This window comes from Falco peregrinus, chromosome 7, assembly GCF_023634155.1.
Source record: "Falco peregrinus isolate bFalPer1 chromosome 7, bFalPer1.pri, whole genome shotgun sequence".
In the NCBI taxonomy this organism is placed as follows: domain Eukaryota; kingdom Metazoa; phylum Chordata; class Aves; order Falconiformes; family Falconidae; genus Falco; species Falco peregrinus.
This window is the reverse complement of record NC_073727.1, coordinates 34,902,828-34,920,364: the sequence shown is the minus strand read 5'-3', so window position 1 is coordinate 34,920,364 and position 17,537 is coordinate 34,902,828. Positions and strand designations below refer to the sequence as shown.

At 38.2% G+C, this 17,537-nt stretch overlaps 1 protein-coding gene across 7 annotated transcripts in view; it reads left to right on the top strand.

Annotated features, from left to right (window-relative positions):
• Positions 1 to 17,537, top strand: part of PTPRK (protein tyrosine phosphatase receptor type K) — a 412,034-nt gene that overhangs the window by 241,998 nt on the left and 152,499 nt on the right. For all 7 annotated transcript variants that reach the window (XM_055810498.1, XM_055810497.1, XM_055810504.1 and 4 more), the window contains exon 7: positions 173 to 466. In XM_055810498.1, coding sequence (XP_055666473.1) covers positions 173 to 466 — 294 coding nt within the window. The remainder of the gene's footprint in view (positions 1 to 172; positions 467 to 17,537) is intronic.

Here is a 17,537-nt window from a genome sequence, read left to right as displayed (position 1 = left end):
CTGAAATTCTCCTCAGCTCTTCTTCACTGATGCCAGTTTGATTTTGCTTTTGAGTTTTGAAATCTTTGCTGACCAAAACCAGACAACTTTCTATAGAAAGAGCCCTCTACTTAATGGGTTTTGCAGCTTTTGTTTTATCACTGGCTTTTTTGTGTGTATGTCTTCCTTACAGAGCCACCTCGGCCAATAGCACCCCCACAGCTGCTGGGTGTCGGGCCCACGTACTTGCTCATCCAGCTGAATGCCAACTCAATCATTGGGGATGGACCCATCATCCTGAAAGAAGTGGAGTACCGAATGACATCTGGGACCTGGACCGAAACACATGCTGTGAATGCACCGACTTACAAGCTCTGGCACTTGGACCCCGACACCGAATATGAGATTCGGGTCCTGCTCACCAGACCGGGTGAAGGTGGAACTGGACAGCCAGGACCACCACTCATCACCAGGACCAAATGTGCTGGTAAGTGCTACTTTGGAAAAATGAAGAAACAAAACTATTTAATTATTTCGTTGGTTGGCAGGCTTGTTGGCTGTAATTAAATTTAGCAGAACTGAAGGTTTCCCTTGGCAGCCACAGGATCCCTACATTTCTGAGCCAATAAGGATTTGCTGTGTCCACTTCTTTGCCTGGTCACTGTCTAGGTGGCTCTTTACTACCCCTGGGAGGGTATGTTAGGAGACGGGAAGTCAGAAAGCTAAGAAAACATTTTACTTCTCCTCACGCAAGGAAGGAGACCTCATTATTTCTGGAAAGAACAAACCACCTGTTTTTTCACTTAGATTTTAAACAAACTTGCACATAAAGAAGCTTGCATGAGGGGAAAAAAAAAAAAAGATCTGTTTAAGAAATAGAATTTTACAAAATTGTGGTGTACTTCTGCAAAATATTTCTTTTTCCAAGTAGACATGCATGGCCTGCCAGAGTCTCCAAGAAGTAAAATAAAACTACTTAAATCTCTAACTCCTAACATAAAATTGCAAATATTAATATAGAGTGGGTTTTTTCCATTTTTCGATTACCACCACCAAAATCATGTGCTGCTGAATCCTGCAGTCTGCTTCTGGTTTTTCAGAGTTCCCCTGCCTGGCCAGCACCAAGAAGATTTAAGCGTTACCAACTTGTGTTATATGCTGTTCCTTCTAAAACTATTTAAAGTTATTTTAATCTCAGCTTTCATAAGAAGAAAGATAATACCTATGTCTCATAGTTGCAGAGGAGAAAAATTATAGATTTGAACATCAGACTGGGAGGCAAATAAGCGGAAATTAAATTGTGTGGGTTTTTTCCCCTAATCTCAGGACTTTTAGAGCCTGACAGTATTTTAAAGTTTGTACTATATTAGATTTAGCACAGAGTGCTGATAACCATCTATTCAAAACTGAATAAAAAGAAAGAACTGCAGTTGCAGATTTCCATGTGTCATGTATATGTGTGCATATATAAATGAATTTTTTTTTCACGAATAGCTGTCCCACTGAAGTCTGTCACCAATTTAAGTGCTCATCTAAGCACGGATGACCACTCATTTTGTTTGGTTAAGGAAGAGGGCCAGGGTCTGGATCAGAAGTCAGAACTTCAGGTGGATTAGGTCAATAGGTATGAATCCCAGAAAATTAGATAGTCTTTTCTGAAACTGGGCCATAGTACTGTCAGAAGCTGAGGCACACAGCTGGAGCAAGACTAAAGCGAAGGAGTTTTTTTTGAATTTGTGGTCTTATTTATAATTTAGTCTGTCTTTCCTGTGAAATAAAAAGATCTGTGTGTCCATCTCAGTTAAGATGACAGTTGTTGAGATCTAAGTAAGGTTAAAACATTGATTCATTGTAGTGAATTGGTTTAGACATTGTTCTGAAAAAGTAGGAATTTGAAAACAGCTTCTCTTTTGAAGAGACTGAGCAGAGACTAACAAATCCCAAATGTTCAGGTTCTTTTTCCCAGCTCTTGAAAAAACATGCTTTCATTTACCCAGTTGTGACAGACTAAAGCTTTTTAATGGGAAAGGAAAAGAAAGGAAGTCATGTTTATGTGACTTATTTTTAGAAACCAGTTAAGGGAAATGTTATTGTGGGTGTGATTTTATTTTTAATTTGTTTTTAACTTAACACTCACATATAAGGCTTCAAAATCTAGTCTGGCTTGAGACAAATTTTCCACTCAATTTAATCCACTATGAAATGAACCAGATCATAAAAATACTTGAAAAGAAAATTCTGAACTTCCATGACAATATTACTTTAATAATAATAATAAAGTTCCAAGCTGTTTGCCTTGTAATAACACTGGTTCTTTTTATTTCATGGAAGTGAAGGCAAATAAATGTTGCTATTAAACAGTTTCAATTAGAAAAACGTGAATCAGCAAGGGTTTTTAGAGACTAAAGGGTTTACTCATCCCTGATGCTGGGCTCAGGGACAGTACCAGGCTGAGCAGCAGGTCACTCTGCTGCCACCTCACCTGTCTGGAAAATGGGGACAGACCTTTCTTTTCCACAGTGTTCTCCCAAGGTTTCTGTAAGCTAACTGCAAGCCCAAGTCAATATGAATATTATTTTTATAAAATATTTTGCTTGTAAAAGGCAAACTGTAAACATAAAAATTAGTCTTCTCCGAAGAGAAGATTGATAAGGTAAAGGTAGTAATGGAATAGCTCACCTTGCACTCTCCGCTGCTGCTGGTGTTATACGAGTGACTGGCAGGTGATTTACAGTGCTATATTAGAAGACATCTCTGTGACAGTATCTTCCTTCTGGAGATTCTTAAATTATTCCTAATTCTTGTTTCTGACAAGATCACTTATTTTCCAGACAGATACTCTCTTTTCTGTCAATGTTCTTTGTCAATTTTGTCTTTCCATAAGTTTTGAATGTATTAGTTCAAATTCTGAAACAAGTTATAATTGATTATCTGCTCAGCATCAAATGGAGTGGCGGGAAACAAATGAATTTTCAGCATGAAGTTTGACTGCTTTCTGTATGGATTAAAAAGCACACATTAGCAAACGTTGATCTGATGAGTTTTTAATGTTTATGTTCCAAGTAGCAGCAATAGCAAACTCAGTGACACATCAATAAGAATAGGTTACTGTTCTGCTTTCTGTTTGTTTGATATCTAAGCAAGTACTAGCGTTGTTTTCAGAGGAAGACTGAAAATTATTTTTTCCGTAATTCCTTCAGTATTTATAATTTCATGACATTTCTTAATAACATGGTATTGATCAGTTGACCTGTCCTTTGCTGGAGATGTATCCTACTTCTGAACAATTTTTGTGATGATTGTACTTACCCTTAGTATAAGACATGCACTTTTATTATTAGGTATTTAAATCATTTTCTGACTTTCTCATAGCAAAACCAGTGCCTGGTGACTCATTTAATAAATGTTTCCGCTAATTCTAAACAAAATTTTTTTTCTAATGAGGAAATAATTCTTCCACTAATTAAAAGTCCTCTGACAGGACTGATTGTCTACCTGGCATTTCCTAGGTAGCCTGTCCTGTGCTGAAGCTGGTGATGGCATTTTGCTAGAAAACTTGCATGTTGTTTTATCAGTCTGCAATTAAAGATAGTGCTGAGCAGTCAGATATGTGAAATCACTGAGTGTTTTTAAACAACTGAAGTAAGGCTAAAAGATGTGAAGCAAAACATTATTTTCTGACGTTATCCTCCTTAATATCCAGGTGTTTGCTTTGTGTTTCCATTCCTAAGCACAGCTGATGTCAGTACCGACTGCAGCATTGTGTTCCTGGCTGCATGTGGTTAGGCAGAAATAATTTCAAGCTGCTGATGCTGAAGGCATCTTCCTCCCCATCAGTTCTCACGAGGCACCTGGGCTTTATTTCAGTATGACTATGCCTCTTGTCTGGTGTCATTGCTCAAATTATTCACATCTCAGGCATTTTTAAAACCAAAATAAAAGGCAGAGGGTAACACCTTAATCAGAAGTAATCCTTAAGGCGGTTTTCTGTGTCTTAGGGGTATGTTGTCCTTCTGAGCATATCCTCTGTGTTGTGATTGTCTTTCCTTTGAGGGGGTGTATAAAATATGTGGCAATCTAAAATTGTCCACTTAGCCTGCTTTATCAACTGTAAGTTAGAAGTTACTCTCTTACATAGGCTGCTGTTTCTGAGTAACAGCTCACAGCTCAGTTTTATGATTAACTGATATTTTAGTGGGAAAGGAGGTCAATAGTTCAGCCTGTCCAGAGCTTAATATATGTACACAGTGGAATTGCTTGTTCCTACTTTACTGAAGTTAAGTGCAAGGATGTGATTTTCAGTAAAACATGAAGAATTGTAGAGCAGTTGGAGGAGGAGTCCTGTGTGGTTTCAGTTTTTTTTTTCAAAGGACTGAATTTTAGGAAACTGTTGCCTGTATTATTTGATTTTGATAATAAAATAAGTAAGGGGGAGGGGAAGCTTTTACAGCTTTATCAGAGTTGAGGATGGAACAATATACATTGGTGATTATGATATTGTTATTATTGTTACTGTTATTATATTTCATTGTTCAAAACCATTATCTGTCACAGAGACCTAGCTATTAGTAACAGTTAGGCTCAAGCCATGATATTGGAGATGCTGGTTCAGCGGTGCAGCACTGGTGTTGATCGCCTGCAGTTGAAGACTTGGGAGCTGGCCTGCTTTTTGCCTGCCTTATACAAATGCAGAATGTTTGTTTCAGTTTGCCCGTCTATGACATTTAGAAACAATATACACAGAATACAGGATACTGCTGAATTCACCTCTGGGGGGGCGGGGGGAAAGCAAAACATGGGGAAACATTGAAAACAAAAACAAGGTTAAGGTTTTTGTTAATTTTCTTGGGATTTTAAAGAGAGAGACCCCAGTGATGTAGCCATTGAGAAAGTGACCTTGCATGGCCATCGGGAGAATTAAAATGTTGTTCTGGTTACATAAAAACTGTAATTGATTTTTTTAAATGAGTGGAATGAAAGGAACGGTGCAGTATAGAATTTGCGTGTGCTGATGTGGAATGCGTACAGTGATACTTCTTCACTCGGTGTTGTTTGCCTTTTACACTTGCAGAGTGGAGGTGGAGGGTCAAAGTGGGGAGCTGGATTTATAGGCTTTGCTGTATGCTGTACGTGAGAATTTAGGATGTTGGTATGTGTGGAAATGGGCTTATAAAATTTGGTACAGTGAACATCGCAAGAGGGTTCTGGAAAATATGGCACTGAATGGATGAGCTGTGGTCTTTGTGTCTCTTGCAGTAGTGCATCTGAAATTATTATTTAAATCTTTGAAAGCTAATAAAAGTACAGCTACATGTGCAATTTTCATTATTTTTTTTTAAAGTGGACAGAGAAAAAATATATACCTTTATTTATATTTACTTGACAAGAAAGCAGTTACCTTAATGTTTCAAACAGAATCTTCACATTTTTCCCTCAAAATAGATATCATTAGAGACTTACAATACATATAGCTTAAATACATTTTGAGTACTTAAATTACATGGTTTTGTTACTCATATTTTTTGTTTACAAGTCAACTGCTTTTTTTTAGGAAAAAAAAAAACGAACCCGAACAATTCAAACTAAATTAATGTGATACTTTTAAAATTTAAATTATTTTACATTTGTCATTGCAGAAGAATCCACATTACACCAATATTTGTAAGTTGCTGCTGTTTTTACAGGTGCGTTTGGCACTCGTGATCGTTTCTGAGCTTTTGGCCAGGTAGTGATTGAAAACTTTAAGCAGACACCAAATGCACCAGTCTCTTGTTCCATATAGGTTTACCAGTTGACTATGGTATGGGGATATAATGCCAAACAAACTTATTTAAACAATGGAGAAAGTCTGGACTAAGGAACTTCATTGTGCTCCCTTTAGGACTGAATAGCGGAATTGTTATTGAGAGAGCATCCTGTAGAAGAGCTGTCTGATTTGGGCCATTGGTTGGCACATGTGACCATGCTCTGTTTATTGTGCTGCTTTGCACTATTCAGATACTCATACCACATATAGAATCCTAATGGTGCTTATATCCATAAGAAAGAACTGTAGCGCAGCTGACTTACCTAGCAGGAGACCAGGCAGACTGCCTAGCCAAGTTTTTGTCAGATTGTGTAAAATTAAGCGTGGTATCCTCTTTTTCAAAGGAGCACAATGCTGATGAGTCAGTTGAATTGGCAGTAACTGCAAGTTCAGACATTGACCTCCTCTAAATTAGTTTTCAACTTTTTTTGTTTGCTATATTCAGCCTTGCTTAGTATCATTTTTTTGGTATTTGCAGCTGCAAGCTCCCTCTGCACTAACTGGAAACTTTCTTCCTGCGACGTTGTGAGTGCCATGTTGTACAATGAGACACGGGCTTTCTGAATTCTTTCATGCTTTATTTTTGGGATAAGCTTTGTTCATGGCTAGTTCTTTATTGTGTGGTGTTGTATGCGGCAGTAAATCACACCGATGCTCTTCACTTAGAGTTAGGGTAGCAGACCTGGGTCAGTGGGTTCCTCTAATGTGGCCACCCACTTTTCAAAGCCTCTGCTGTGTGCAGTGACCTCTTCCTTTGCTTGCTTTCTGAAGTCTCTACCAACAGGCAGGGCAGGACAAGTTACCTACAGCAAGATATGGTTATGGTCATTGACTCCTAACGTGCTGGTGGGTCAGGGCTTCAGTGCAAAGTCCACTGAGTTGAGTGAGGTCCTTCAGTTGAAGTTAGTAGCTCTCTTTCTAGTGGAGGAGATTAGGTGAGGATACCACTTTGGCTGTGTGATGGAGGCTGGGGGAGGAAAAGGAGCAGTTGCCAGCCCCAGCCAGGGCTTCTGTCTTGCAAGTGATTCTTCCATCTGTCTCACCTCGGCTTGTTCGGCAGTTTTTCCCACAGCAGAGCATGCCACAGCACTGAGACCGTCATGATTTATCCAAAGTGCATGTAACTAGTCAATAGATCACACTTGCGAGAGAAGCACTGTCTGTGGCAAGAAAACGTATTGCAGTACATTAATCCACGGCACCCATTCCAGCTGTAAAAGAATGGACATGGGCAATAATTCATATTGCAGCACTTGAAAATGCTATGGGTGCACCCAGGCCAGATAATTCAGAGCCTGGTTATAGCTTCTGCAGAGTCTGCAGGCTGATGTTCACAGATTTTTGGTCTGTTTGCTTCCAAAGAATGTGACTGCAGGTTGAGATGATCTTACTCTTTCAGAAGACTGGAGCTCTTTTTTGAACTGCAACTTCTATTTTTAATTTCAACTGAAATACATATTTTCTAGTACGATTCATTAGTGTGCTTGATACTTTAATTGAGTTTGCTTTCATAATTAAGGTCTCTCAACTGTTTAGAAGCGCAGTGCTACTTTTATAGTGTTTGAGAATTGGCAAGTACCTAAATAAAACAAAGTTTTATAGAGCTGTCTTTTATTGTACTTTCCTTTGTCATTCTATTACTAAAAATTTCCGTTGATTTTTTAAGGTTTTGAAAGTTGCTCTGGTCATTGCAGCACTTAAGTGTATGCTTTTGGAAGCACACCAATTTTTCACTATTGGCAGAATAGTGCGGAGTAGGTAGGAAAGGCTGTGAGTAGCAGGACTGGTGATCTGAAAGGGTGGAAGTGGAAAGCAGTACCAGCAGCCTGTGCTGCAGGGAGGGATGTTGATGAGATTTCCCAAATCCATTCATTATTCTTTCTCTCTCTCCCCCATATGGCTTTCCCCTCCAAAACCATAACAGAGAAACAGCATGTCATTCATACTAGTGTGAGATCTGGATAAAGTTCAGATGAACATCCTCCCAAGGTTAGGACACACTTCCCAAAAGTCCTGGTTCTTCTTGGCAAACTGATTGTTTGCTTTTTTATTTTTTTCAACTTTGTTTAATTTTAAAAGTGAGCAGCATAATTTTTTTCCTCCTACTTTTTGACTGTGTGAGGCAGAACTGAGTGAATTTAACTTTATTCATTTTATTTCTCAGTAAATCCTCCTGCTGGTGCTAAGAGGGGAAAATGGACCACGTGATGCTTTTGTATGGTATGATAATGAAATAGCTTCCATTATAACAATAAGCTGCAGAGCATATTAAGCAGCAGCTAATGTCAAGTTATACCTCAGGTGATTAGTAGGTCCAGAATCCTAAAATGGCTTGTCAAGACTCTTAAAGTTACCTGGTTTTGTTTGCTGTTTAAAAAAAAAAATTAATCTGGAGCGTCTCAGAAAGTTCTGGATTACTTGAAAACAAACATTGAAAATACTGACATGAAGGATCAGGATCAGCCTATTAATTAAAAGCTTGTCATCTTGACTTTAATTCTAAACAGAATAATGGAACAGCCAATACAGGGGTTGATTAATGAAGAATTAAGAAAGTAATATAATTAGAGACAGTCAACAGGTTTATAGACTACTGATCTTGTCAGAATAACTTGATTTTTTTTAAATTAGATTACAGATTTGGTTAATAAAGGCGATATTGTTCTTCTTTAATGCATTTAATTTGACACAAAGCATTTTGATTAAGAAACCAGAATAAAATCAACTCAAATGGAGAAGAACTGGCTGATATATTTAAAACTGTTTTTATGAATTAATTGAATAAACATTTGTAGTTGGGTCCTATCAGGAACAGTTCCATGTGATTTATAAGGAAAATGTAACTGTGATAAAGCTGGCAAATTGCAAAAGATTATGAAAGTGGTAGGGGAAAAAACACTCCAAAAAAGAATTGGGTTGCTCTTTTACAGTGGTTTGAATTGAGCAATACTAATTTATGTGTCAGGTAGGCCAGCTGCAGTATAATAAAAACAAAGTAGCTTTTGTACAGTGGGATAAGGAGGGGCTCAGGCCCTAGGCATGGGCTGACACAACGTAGACATCACTGACTGTTGGGGCTGTCTGTTTTTTTTTTTTTTAGGGCACTGAAACTAAAAAGAGCTCCCGTAGTCCCTGGCTGTGAAAACGAGAGCAAAATTTCTTACCCTTTCCTTAGTTTTGGAGAATGTTCTAAAGGTTTTGAAGGTGCATATTTGAAGTTGCTTACCAAATCAATTTCCTCCTGACTCAAGCCCTTTATCCCCATCTCTCCAACTCCTCCCCAAATCTGTGTAGCATCCTGTTCTATAGAATTAAAGGTATAATGTTGTACAAGAGGTTGTTCTCAAGAGGATTAGGAAACCAAAATAAAAGAATTCTGGCAAAAACTTAAAATCTGGAAACAAAATAATGTTGTTAAGGTGTGACATGATCAGAATTAATACCGGTTCTAGAGATGCGGATGTGATTTAGGCGATGGTTTCTCATGTGATTGAAACTTATTTTCCTTGTTTCACATCTCCAACCGCACTGCATAAACAGCCTACCATTTCATTTTTTATACTAGTATTTTCCATTTCATATTACCTTTTAAATTTATTTTATTTTATACATTTTTTCCAGGTCATTAATTGCTGAAAGCTATTTCATTACTCTTGGAAATGGCAACATGTTTAATTATCATTCAGATAATTAAACATTTCAGATACTAACAGCACACATTTTTCAGTTTATTACCTTTATTTTAGAGAATTATGCTCAGTGTGAGAGACTGGTGAAAATATATTTGGCAATGTACAAGTACCTTTTTTGTCTGTAAAATGAACTCTACCAATTAGGCTGAAATGTCAGAGCATGGGCTCCCACTGGGAATGCAATGTGCTGCATTCACAGTTTACAACTTGTAGCAGCTTAGATGATTACAAATAAGTAAACCAGTTCAGTGACACTGTATTTCCTTCAAGTAATGACCTTCGAAGACAGTGCTGAACTGCAATTCAAGAAACCTGCTTTTTGTTTGTGGCTGGTTTGTCACCTTTGGCAAATCAGTTCTCAAATTAGTGTCTCAGTGCCATTGGAAAAGCAGGGTTAATATGCATGTTTCCCCAGCAATTTCTCTCATGTTCATTTACCACATGGTTTTTCTTTTGTTGGGTGTTTTTTGAGTTGGTTTGGGTTTTTTTCAGAGCAAACGCTTCTCTTACTGTGCTGGCTGCAATGAGATCTTGGTTTTATCTGTCTAAATGCTTTCTACAGATATATAGTTTGTAATCAGTGTTTAGTATAATAAAGATCATATGTTAGAGAAGAAATTTTTATTTGTTCAGTGACAAATTTTGTTACTGATATGATTTTGTGGTCTTGTGGACAGATACACTCCCCCTACTCCTACCCCCTGTGAAAATAAACAAGTACAAGGGCTCTACATTCAGGTCTTAAGGGTGACCAACATTGCCTTGCGTCTGTCCACGCAGAGCCTACTCTTGGTGTTCACTTGATACAGTAGGGGGTGGGATGGGGAGTGGGAAGAATGCAGCCATCATTCTGTAGAGAAGTCAGTGGAGATCAATTTATTCTTGAACTTCATTTTCTTTTGGCTGTCTTAGCACTTGTATCTTATCCTCTGAACAGCCATAATTAAGGAATATGCTATCTGAGCATATGCCGTGTGTGTGTGTGTGTGTGTGTGTGCACCACTTCACCTCTAAGACTTCTTAGGTTGCCATTACCAAGTTTTTTTTTCCTGTTGCTTAGCTTTTTCTTTTTCTGAAATACAACCATACCCACAACCCCAGCTAGTCCTTTCCTTCAGCCATGAAATGCAATTTAAAAGTTAGAAGCAGAAATACATGTCTGAAATGTTCTGTCTAAACATTCGATGAGGGAATGAATAATAGGTTGTAGAAATTATTCACCTTGAGTAATGTGCTTGTAGAAGGTTCATAGATTATACAGTGATGAATACAGTATAAGAACCTATACAGAAAAGAAGTAAAAAGGTTCATAGATATGACTTATCTTGACTAGTGATAATTGGAAAAGGTGGTGAATGCATATTTGAAAGACAGATTAAGATGGTAGACATTTTTCATTGTCAGTTTACTGATGGTCGTATTCAGAGCATATACCCGTAGTTTATACAATGAGAAAAAAAAATACAACAGTAATATTGTATAGAAATCAGTAAACATATATAACCATGATCTTTATGTCTTACTGTGAATTATTTAGTCCTGAATTTACTAGTTGCCATGTGCTTTAAATAAAGTCAGTTCACTAACTTAGGCTTTTTTCCCCTGTGTTAATTTGATCTGGCTCCCGTGGTGGAAACAAAAGTGCTACCACTCCTCAGTATTGCCTTCACAAATCAGCTTACTGTCTCTATGTTTAAGAAAGGATTTGCAAGTTTAAGGTGGGAATTCTGAGTCTGTACAGTGATTTCTGCGATGACTCTAGGTGATTTAAAGATCTCTAGGAAACGGCTGTGCTGTGCGTTCCAAGGGGTGAGGCTTCAGCTGGGCTGCTGCACCCCACAGGGAGCAGGTTCTGTGGAAGCCGTGCTCTTTCAGCACACTCTGGAAGTCTGCCTTGTGGACAGACTTAAATTAGTAAGTGTCAGGTGCTTCTGTTGTACACTTTGTTCTCCTAAAACTAATCTCTTAGATGTTTTACATATTTTCTGAGTGGACACATATGTGCCTATGTGTGTTTTTTTCCAGCCTCTGAAGAGCAGCCATCCCACACCAGTAGTTCCATGTAAGGCTCTCAGGTGTGGTGGGAATACTTCCTTCCACCTGTCTATACAGTAATTCAGGCTTGGAAGCAAATACACAGCAATTGTAGTAAAGAACAACAACTACAAAAAACTTGTGGCCTTTACACTATGGTTTTTCAACCCTGGGTTGCAAAAAATCTGGTTTTAAATATCCTACTATTACTCTCACCACCCTTCTTTCTGCATTTCATCCTGAGCCTTACTCCAGCTGCTGTGGGCTTGTAGGGGAGGTTAAAGTACTGCATAGCACTGACAGCTTGTGATGAAACTATTTTGTCTCTGGTGCTGAAAGTCTGTTTTTTTGGAATGGGGTTTGTTGGTTCGTTTTATGCATAAGATAATTGATGGTGAGAGAAAATGGGGTACTCGAAGCCGTGCAACTTCTGTAGTAGAAGTTTTTCTCAGTGGATGTGATGGCATTTAAAATAACGTGGAAGTTGTGTATCATTTTTCAGTTTGTTTGAAATTTTAATAATTGAATCCATCTCTTTTTGAATTTAGCCATGTTAGGGGTTAGTCCTCTTAATGAGGAACAAGAACACAAAGGAAGGCACAAGCCTGGGTTGCTACAGAGTAAGATGCCTTGATGCTGGGGTGCTCAGCTTCCTTGCAGATGGGCAGTGTTGGGAAGCAGAGCTCTAACACAGTGGCCAGCCTGTAATGTTTTAATTTCTGCAAGTGTAACTTTTCATCCTTGGTAAAGTGTCTAGCTATTTAGCAAGGGACAAAGCATAATGTCATCATTGGAGAGATGTATTGTCAACTTGGACAGGTGATATTTAAGGAGCCTGAAGAGAGAGATGACCTGGCAGGGTAACAAGACATATCACAAGTGACTGTCTCGGAAAGAATGAGAACAAGACAGACAATTTCCATTACTTCTCAGTGTTAAGGTGCTAGCGTTATCCCCTAAACAACCACATGCTCCAAGCAATAATCATGCACTGTCTTCTTCTGTACTAATATGAAAGTGGAATTCAATCTCTTTGACACATATTGCTTCAGCTTCTGACTTGTCAAGTTGTTTCTCTGGTGGAGCTCAGCTGATATATAGTGAATGAGCTCTGTATACTGACTGAAATGGGGAGATAGTTATCCAGTTTCCTTTGAAGCTGGCTGCAGAGGTGCCTAGAATATGCGAGAAGAGAGAGGCTTTGTTCCCGGTAGCGTGTAAGTTACTGTCGGTTAGAAAACTGTGAAACCTCAAGCCCTTCTTCAAACTGGCTGCTTCTTTTGGAGTCTGTTGTCCAGTCTGAACTGCATAGCCTGTTAGCTGTGTGCTAATTCCCATCATAGCTTGGAGAGAGGCAGTCATTCTTTTTCCACTGTCTTCCCAGGAGGGAGGGGTGGGGGAAAGAGAGAGTGAAAGCCTGTGTGTGTGTGCGTGCGCTGGCGTTTATGGCAGAATTTCATGCCTTTTTTTTTCTTTTTTTTTTTTTTCTTTGCTTCTGAATATGAACCTATGTTTGCAGTAGCTGGTAGAGAGGCTCTGCACGTTTTGTATTGGTCAGGTCCTGTCCTTCAATGGCAATATTCGCTATCATTATGATATTCTGCATATTGATGAAATACATTTTATAGTAAACTTGCCTTAATCATGAACTAATAGATACTACTGTTGCAATTGCTAGATTTCTGTATATGTCAGAAAAAATTATCCTCTATAAAAAAAGAGGAAAATAAAAAACATCCTTCAGTAATAGTCATCGCCATCCTGGAACTTGCTGCTTTTTTTTAACCTGTGGTGTGGTGGAACAACCCACTACTTCAATTTTTGAAGAATTTAAAAATTTAAAATACTTGATCTGATTCAGATAAAAGGAAACTTAAATAAATCAGTATCTTATGCATAACCAGATTAAGTTTTCTAATAACCTAATATCTAGTATGCCTGTGTCTCTGTTCTTTTCATTTTAAAGCAGTAGTGTAAGCTTTTCTTAGCTGCAATTACAACCCCAATTTGTTAGGATAACTGGATTTTTTTTTAGATTTACAGAACAAACTGAGGACACTTTTTCTATGGTGTGACTGCATCAGTACAGGATATGGATAAACTACCCTAGCATGGGCTGTATCAAATGGTGGGTTGTGAAGCTAATGTTATGACAAACATCAGTAGCTCACAGACCAGGCAAACCTTTCAGGATATTCTCTGATGAATGCGTAGTGCACTATGTGTGCCTATGTACAAAATGTGTGTGAGGGCTCATGCGGTAAGATGCCGATGCTGCTGCACTTAGTTTTTCCTACAGTTATCAGCAATGCGTGTTCTCTGATATGCCTTTTGTGATCTAGTTTGATTATTTAAAAGCTGTGTATAAGGAATACAGGGAAACTACATACATAGCTGTATTTATTGCTTTTTTTCAGCCTGTGCCACCTGCATTAGTTGATATTACATTTTACGTATAGATTTTCTCATGTTGCCTTAAGGAAAATCATGTGTTTAAACATAATAATAATGCATATGCATAAGGAAATTGAATTAAGCTTGCTACTGATACCTCAAAGGGGGCATTTTTAACTTTTGAATATTTTGTTTTGCTCTCTTACTGTAATATACCTTTTGTGCATATAATTTGCTATAAACAGCAGAAAAGAACATCCTTCAAATTCTTTCACCTGAAAAGTTTCTGCTGGCAGTTAGAGAAAAAGAAAATTAATAAAAAATGCATTTTGACATTTAAAAGAGAATTATTTGCCTTAAAATACATAAAACATGCAAGCACTTAGGTTGCTTGAGTTTTCACATTTTAGAGCATTTACTCTGGCTGATGTTTAGTAGCTAGGTTAAAGCATGTGTAGCAGATTTCTGTGCTTCACCATTGTTTCATAAGCTAAATTGCATTATAAGCAATAGCTTTCCAATTCTGTGAAGGCAACAGAAATTTTTTTGTCATCAACATGTCTTTCCCTATCTTATTTAGATCTTGATTGTAAAGCCAGACACAACCAAGTCTGTTTCCCTGTGTCCTCTTACCTTTTGAACTTGCATCGTCAGGGCCCACCTCATTAATCCCTAGTTCTTTTGTTGCTGTTTTGTCCTGTTCTTGGAGCAGCTGTAAATCAGTTTCTTTGTAGCAGTCAGTAACCTCTGGGTTTGTATTTGTGGTATTGCTGTGTGTGTGCTACGAGTTAACAGCCTGCATGCTCTGTAGCTGCTGGCCCACAGGCCTTTTGCTTTGTCTGAAGGATCCTTCTGCTCCCTTGACAGTTACACACTGACAGAGCAAATCTCAGAAGTGGTGAGGCCAGCGTTTGCTTACCAAAAATCCTTCCTCCCCATCCTCTACTATGTCAGCATCAACTGAAGTCCTTATACAAGAGGACAGCTTTTCGTATTTAAAAATAAAAATAATAAAAAAGGGGGGGGGCGGAGAGGAGGGAGAGAGAGGTCTTGAAATGCTCACTGCTCTGTTAGATTTTCTTAGGAATGAAGTAGTTGATAGACTTTACCATCAAATAGCTACTGAAACTCTCCTTTCCCAGCTGCTTCTAGACCAGGTAGTTCAGCTCAGGTTGCCTGACAAGGTGAACTCCGTTTCTTCCTCCACGAGGCCACTAACATGAAGAGGCAGTTCTGGCTTTCCAGGTTCTTCATGGGAAGATACATAAGGTACAGACTCATATAGGCTGAAGGGATCAGAGGAGGTGAAGAAGGCAAGACCCAGATTTAGCAGCTAAGATCTACTGTATTGGAAAGCAGGAGAAAGAGATCAAGGCACTGCAGGACACGAGAACAAACCTGTCCCTTGCAAATCCTTGCTGCTCTCTTGCTGTTGAAAGTCTGGCGTGCACTGCTGTGAGTGAGTGACAGGAGCAGGTGAGGGGCAGCTCATCCTGCTGGTAGGTTCATGTCAGGAAACAGCACGTGGCAGTGAGGGATGGTATGTTTTCTCATCTGCCTTTTGCATGGAAATTGTCCAAGGTGCAGAGAGAAGAACCAGCGTGAACAGTTCCTGAAGGAGTCATGGTGAAATACATATTTCAAAATCAGTCATTCTTTCTCAGCTGCTTTTAAAAAAACACAAAAAAACCAAAACAAACAAAATAAAACCAAACCCCCAAAACAATATTCTGTGCTGTGTTCAAGGACAGGAAAAGATCTAGCTTTGTTTGGACTTTGGTGTTGAATTGAAATCTTGTGATCCCCGATTGCTTACAGCAATGTCCATCACCGTTCATAGGTGTTGCTAGCAATGTTCTCTGCAAAAAGATTTGAAAGAAATAGAGAAACTTCTGCTTTGAGATTTAAAACTGTATATGTACACAAACACATAGATGTGTTGAAATATATACCAATTTCAAGAAAAAATTCTGATAGCTTTGTAAAAAAAACCAACCACTTGGTTTCAGCTTACTGAAACATTTTTATAATATTTTTCATAACTACTCAGATGGTTAGAATTATTTTCTTCAGTGTGTTACAATAGATATGAGGGGGAAAAATCCACACCTGCAGTATTTTATGAATTTGAAAAAAATAGACAAAACTGTATGTTCCTGCCAGGTATTATTTGCAAAGAAGCAGCCACTTATTTTCAGTGCGTTTTTCCAAATTGTCGTCTCTGCATCATAGTCATGTCTTGGTCTCAGTCACTCATGGGAGAGGGGTACATAAATTACACCAGCTACCTCGATGTTTGCAGCAACCTGAATTCACCTTGCTATTTCGAAACCCCTGCATTGTAAGGATAGGTGAGAGAAACAGCTACTTATTCTTAACAGTTGTGTCAGAGAATTACATTAGGAGTAAAAAGAAAACAACAGCAACAAAAAAAAGTCATATAGATTATAAATAAATGTCTAGTAGTTATAAAAAATTCATATAAGCATCCAAGAAACAGAATTCAAAATTTGTTTTTCCAATTAAAGATGGGGATGGAAGGAACCTACCTTTTTTTTAACATCTTTTTAAAGTTTATGGAAAGGATTTTGGAGAAAACTTACAAGAATTGCTCAAGATAGAAAATTATGCTTGTGGCCTGACTGTTTGGATATCCCAGTCAGATACCAAAGAGACTGGCTTTCCTTGCATTATACATGTGTTGTAGTAATCCCGTGTGTCAAGATTGCTGCTCATCTCTGCTGGGGCCAAGCGTGTCTGCCCTTTCTCCTCCCCTCAGCCCCCTTCGTGCATAATTTGCTTTTTAGGTGTTCTGCTTTTAATCTTTCCCAGTAGTATTTGTCACTGGTTTTCTGTTCCCATCTGGCATCGTTGGGACTGAACCAGTCTTTGGATCTATGGTCAGAAGGTCAAACTGTTATTAAGGGTAGACTCAAGTATTCCATCGGTGGTATAGCTGGTAGCTCTTGAATGCTTACTGAAAGGCACCTGCTTCTGTCTGGAGGGTAAATGGGTCAAGGCGGGCTAGCAGAATTTTTTAGTTGTTGCTATTGCGAATAATTTCAGTTTTCCAAGTACATGTTTAATGATGTTTCCCTTGTGAGTGGTGTTTAGTGATCTCAAAACCAAGCTCCCACTGAGGCATGGCCAGTGAAAACCTGACCTTGAAATGATAATGCAAGCTGTGCTGAAAATTAATTGCTGGTAGCATTCTCTCTGCTGTTTGATTTTTAATGAATAAAGAGTTGCTGCACTTTTTAAAGTTTTTATAGACAGGATGCAAATTTGCTCTTTATTTTTTTTTATTTCAAATTGATAGCTTGGTTGCTCTTGGTGCAGATTATTGAAGACCTCTTTTAAGAAGTGTTTTGCTTTTTAAACTATCATTATAAAATAAAAAGGAAATGCAATGGTTTAATGGCCTTTAGAAGCTTACTTTATCAGTTTACTATTATACTTTCAAAGCACATAAACACAATACCAATTTTGCATTACTGTAAATTTAATTTAACAGTGTTCTTAGAAAAAATTGTGCAAGTCTAATTTATGTTGACAAAGGCAATACAAAAGTATTTTGTAATAAGCAAGGCACTAATACAGCACACAAGAAATCGATTTCATATTACACTTTT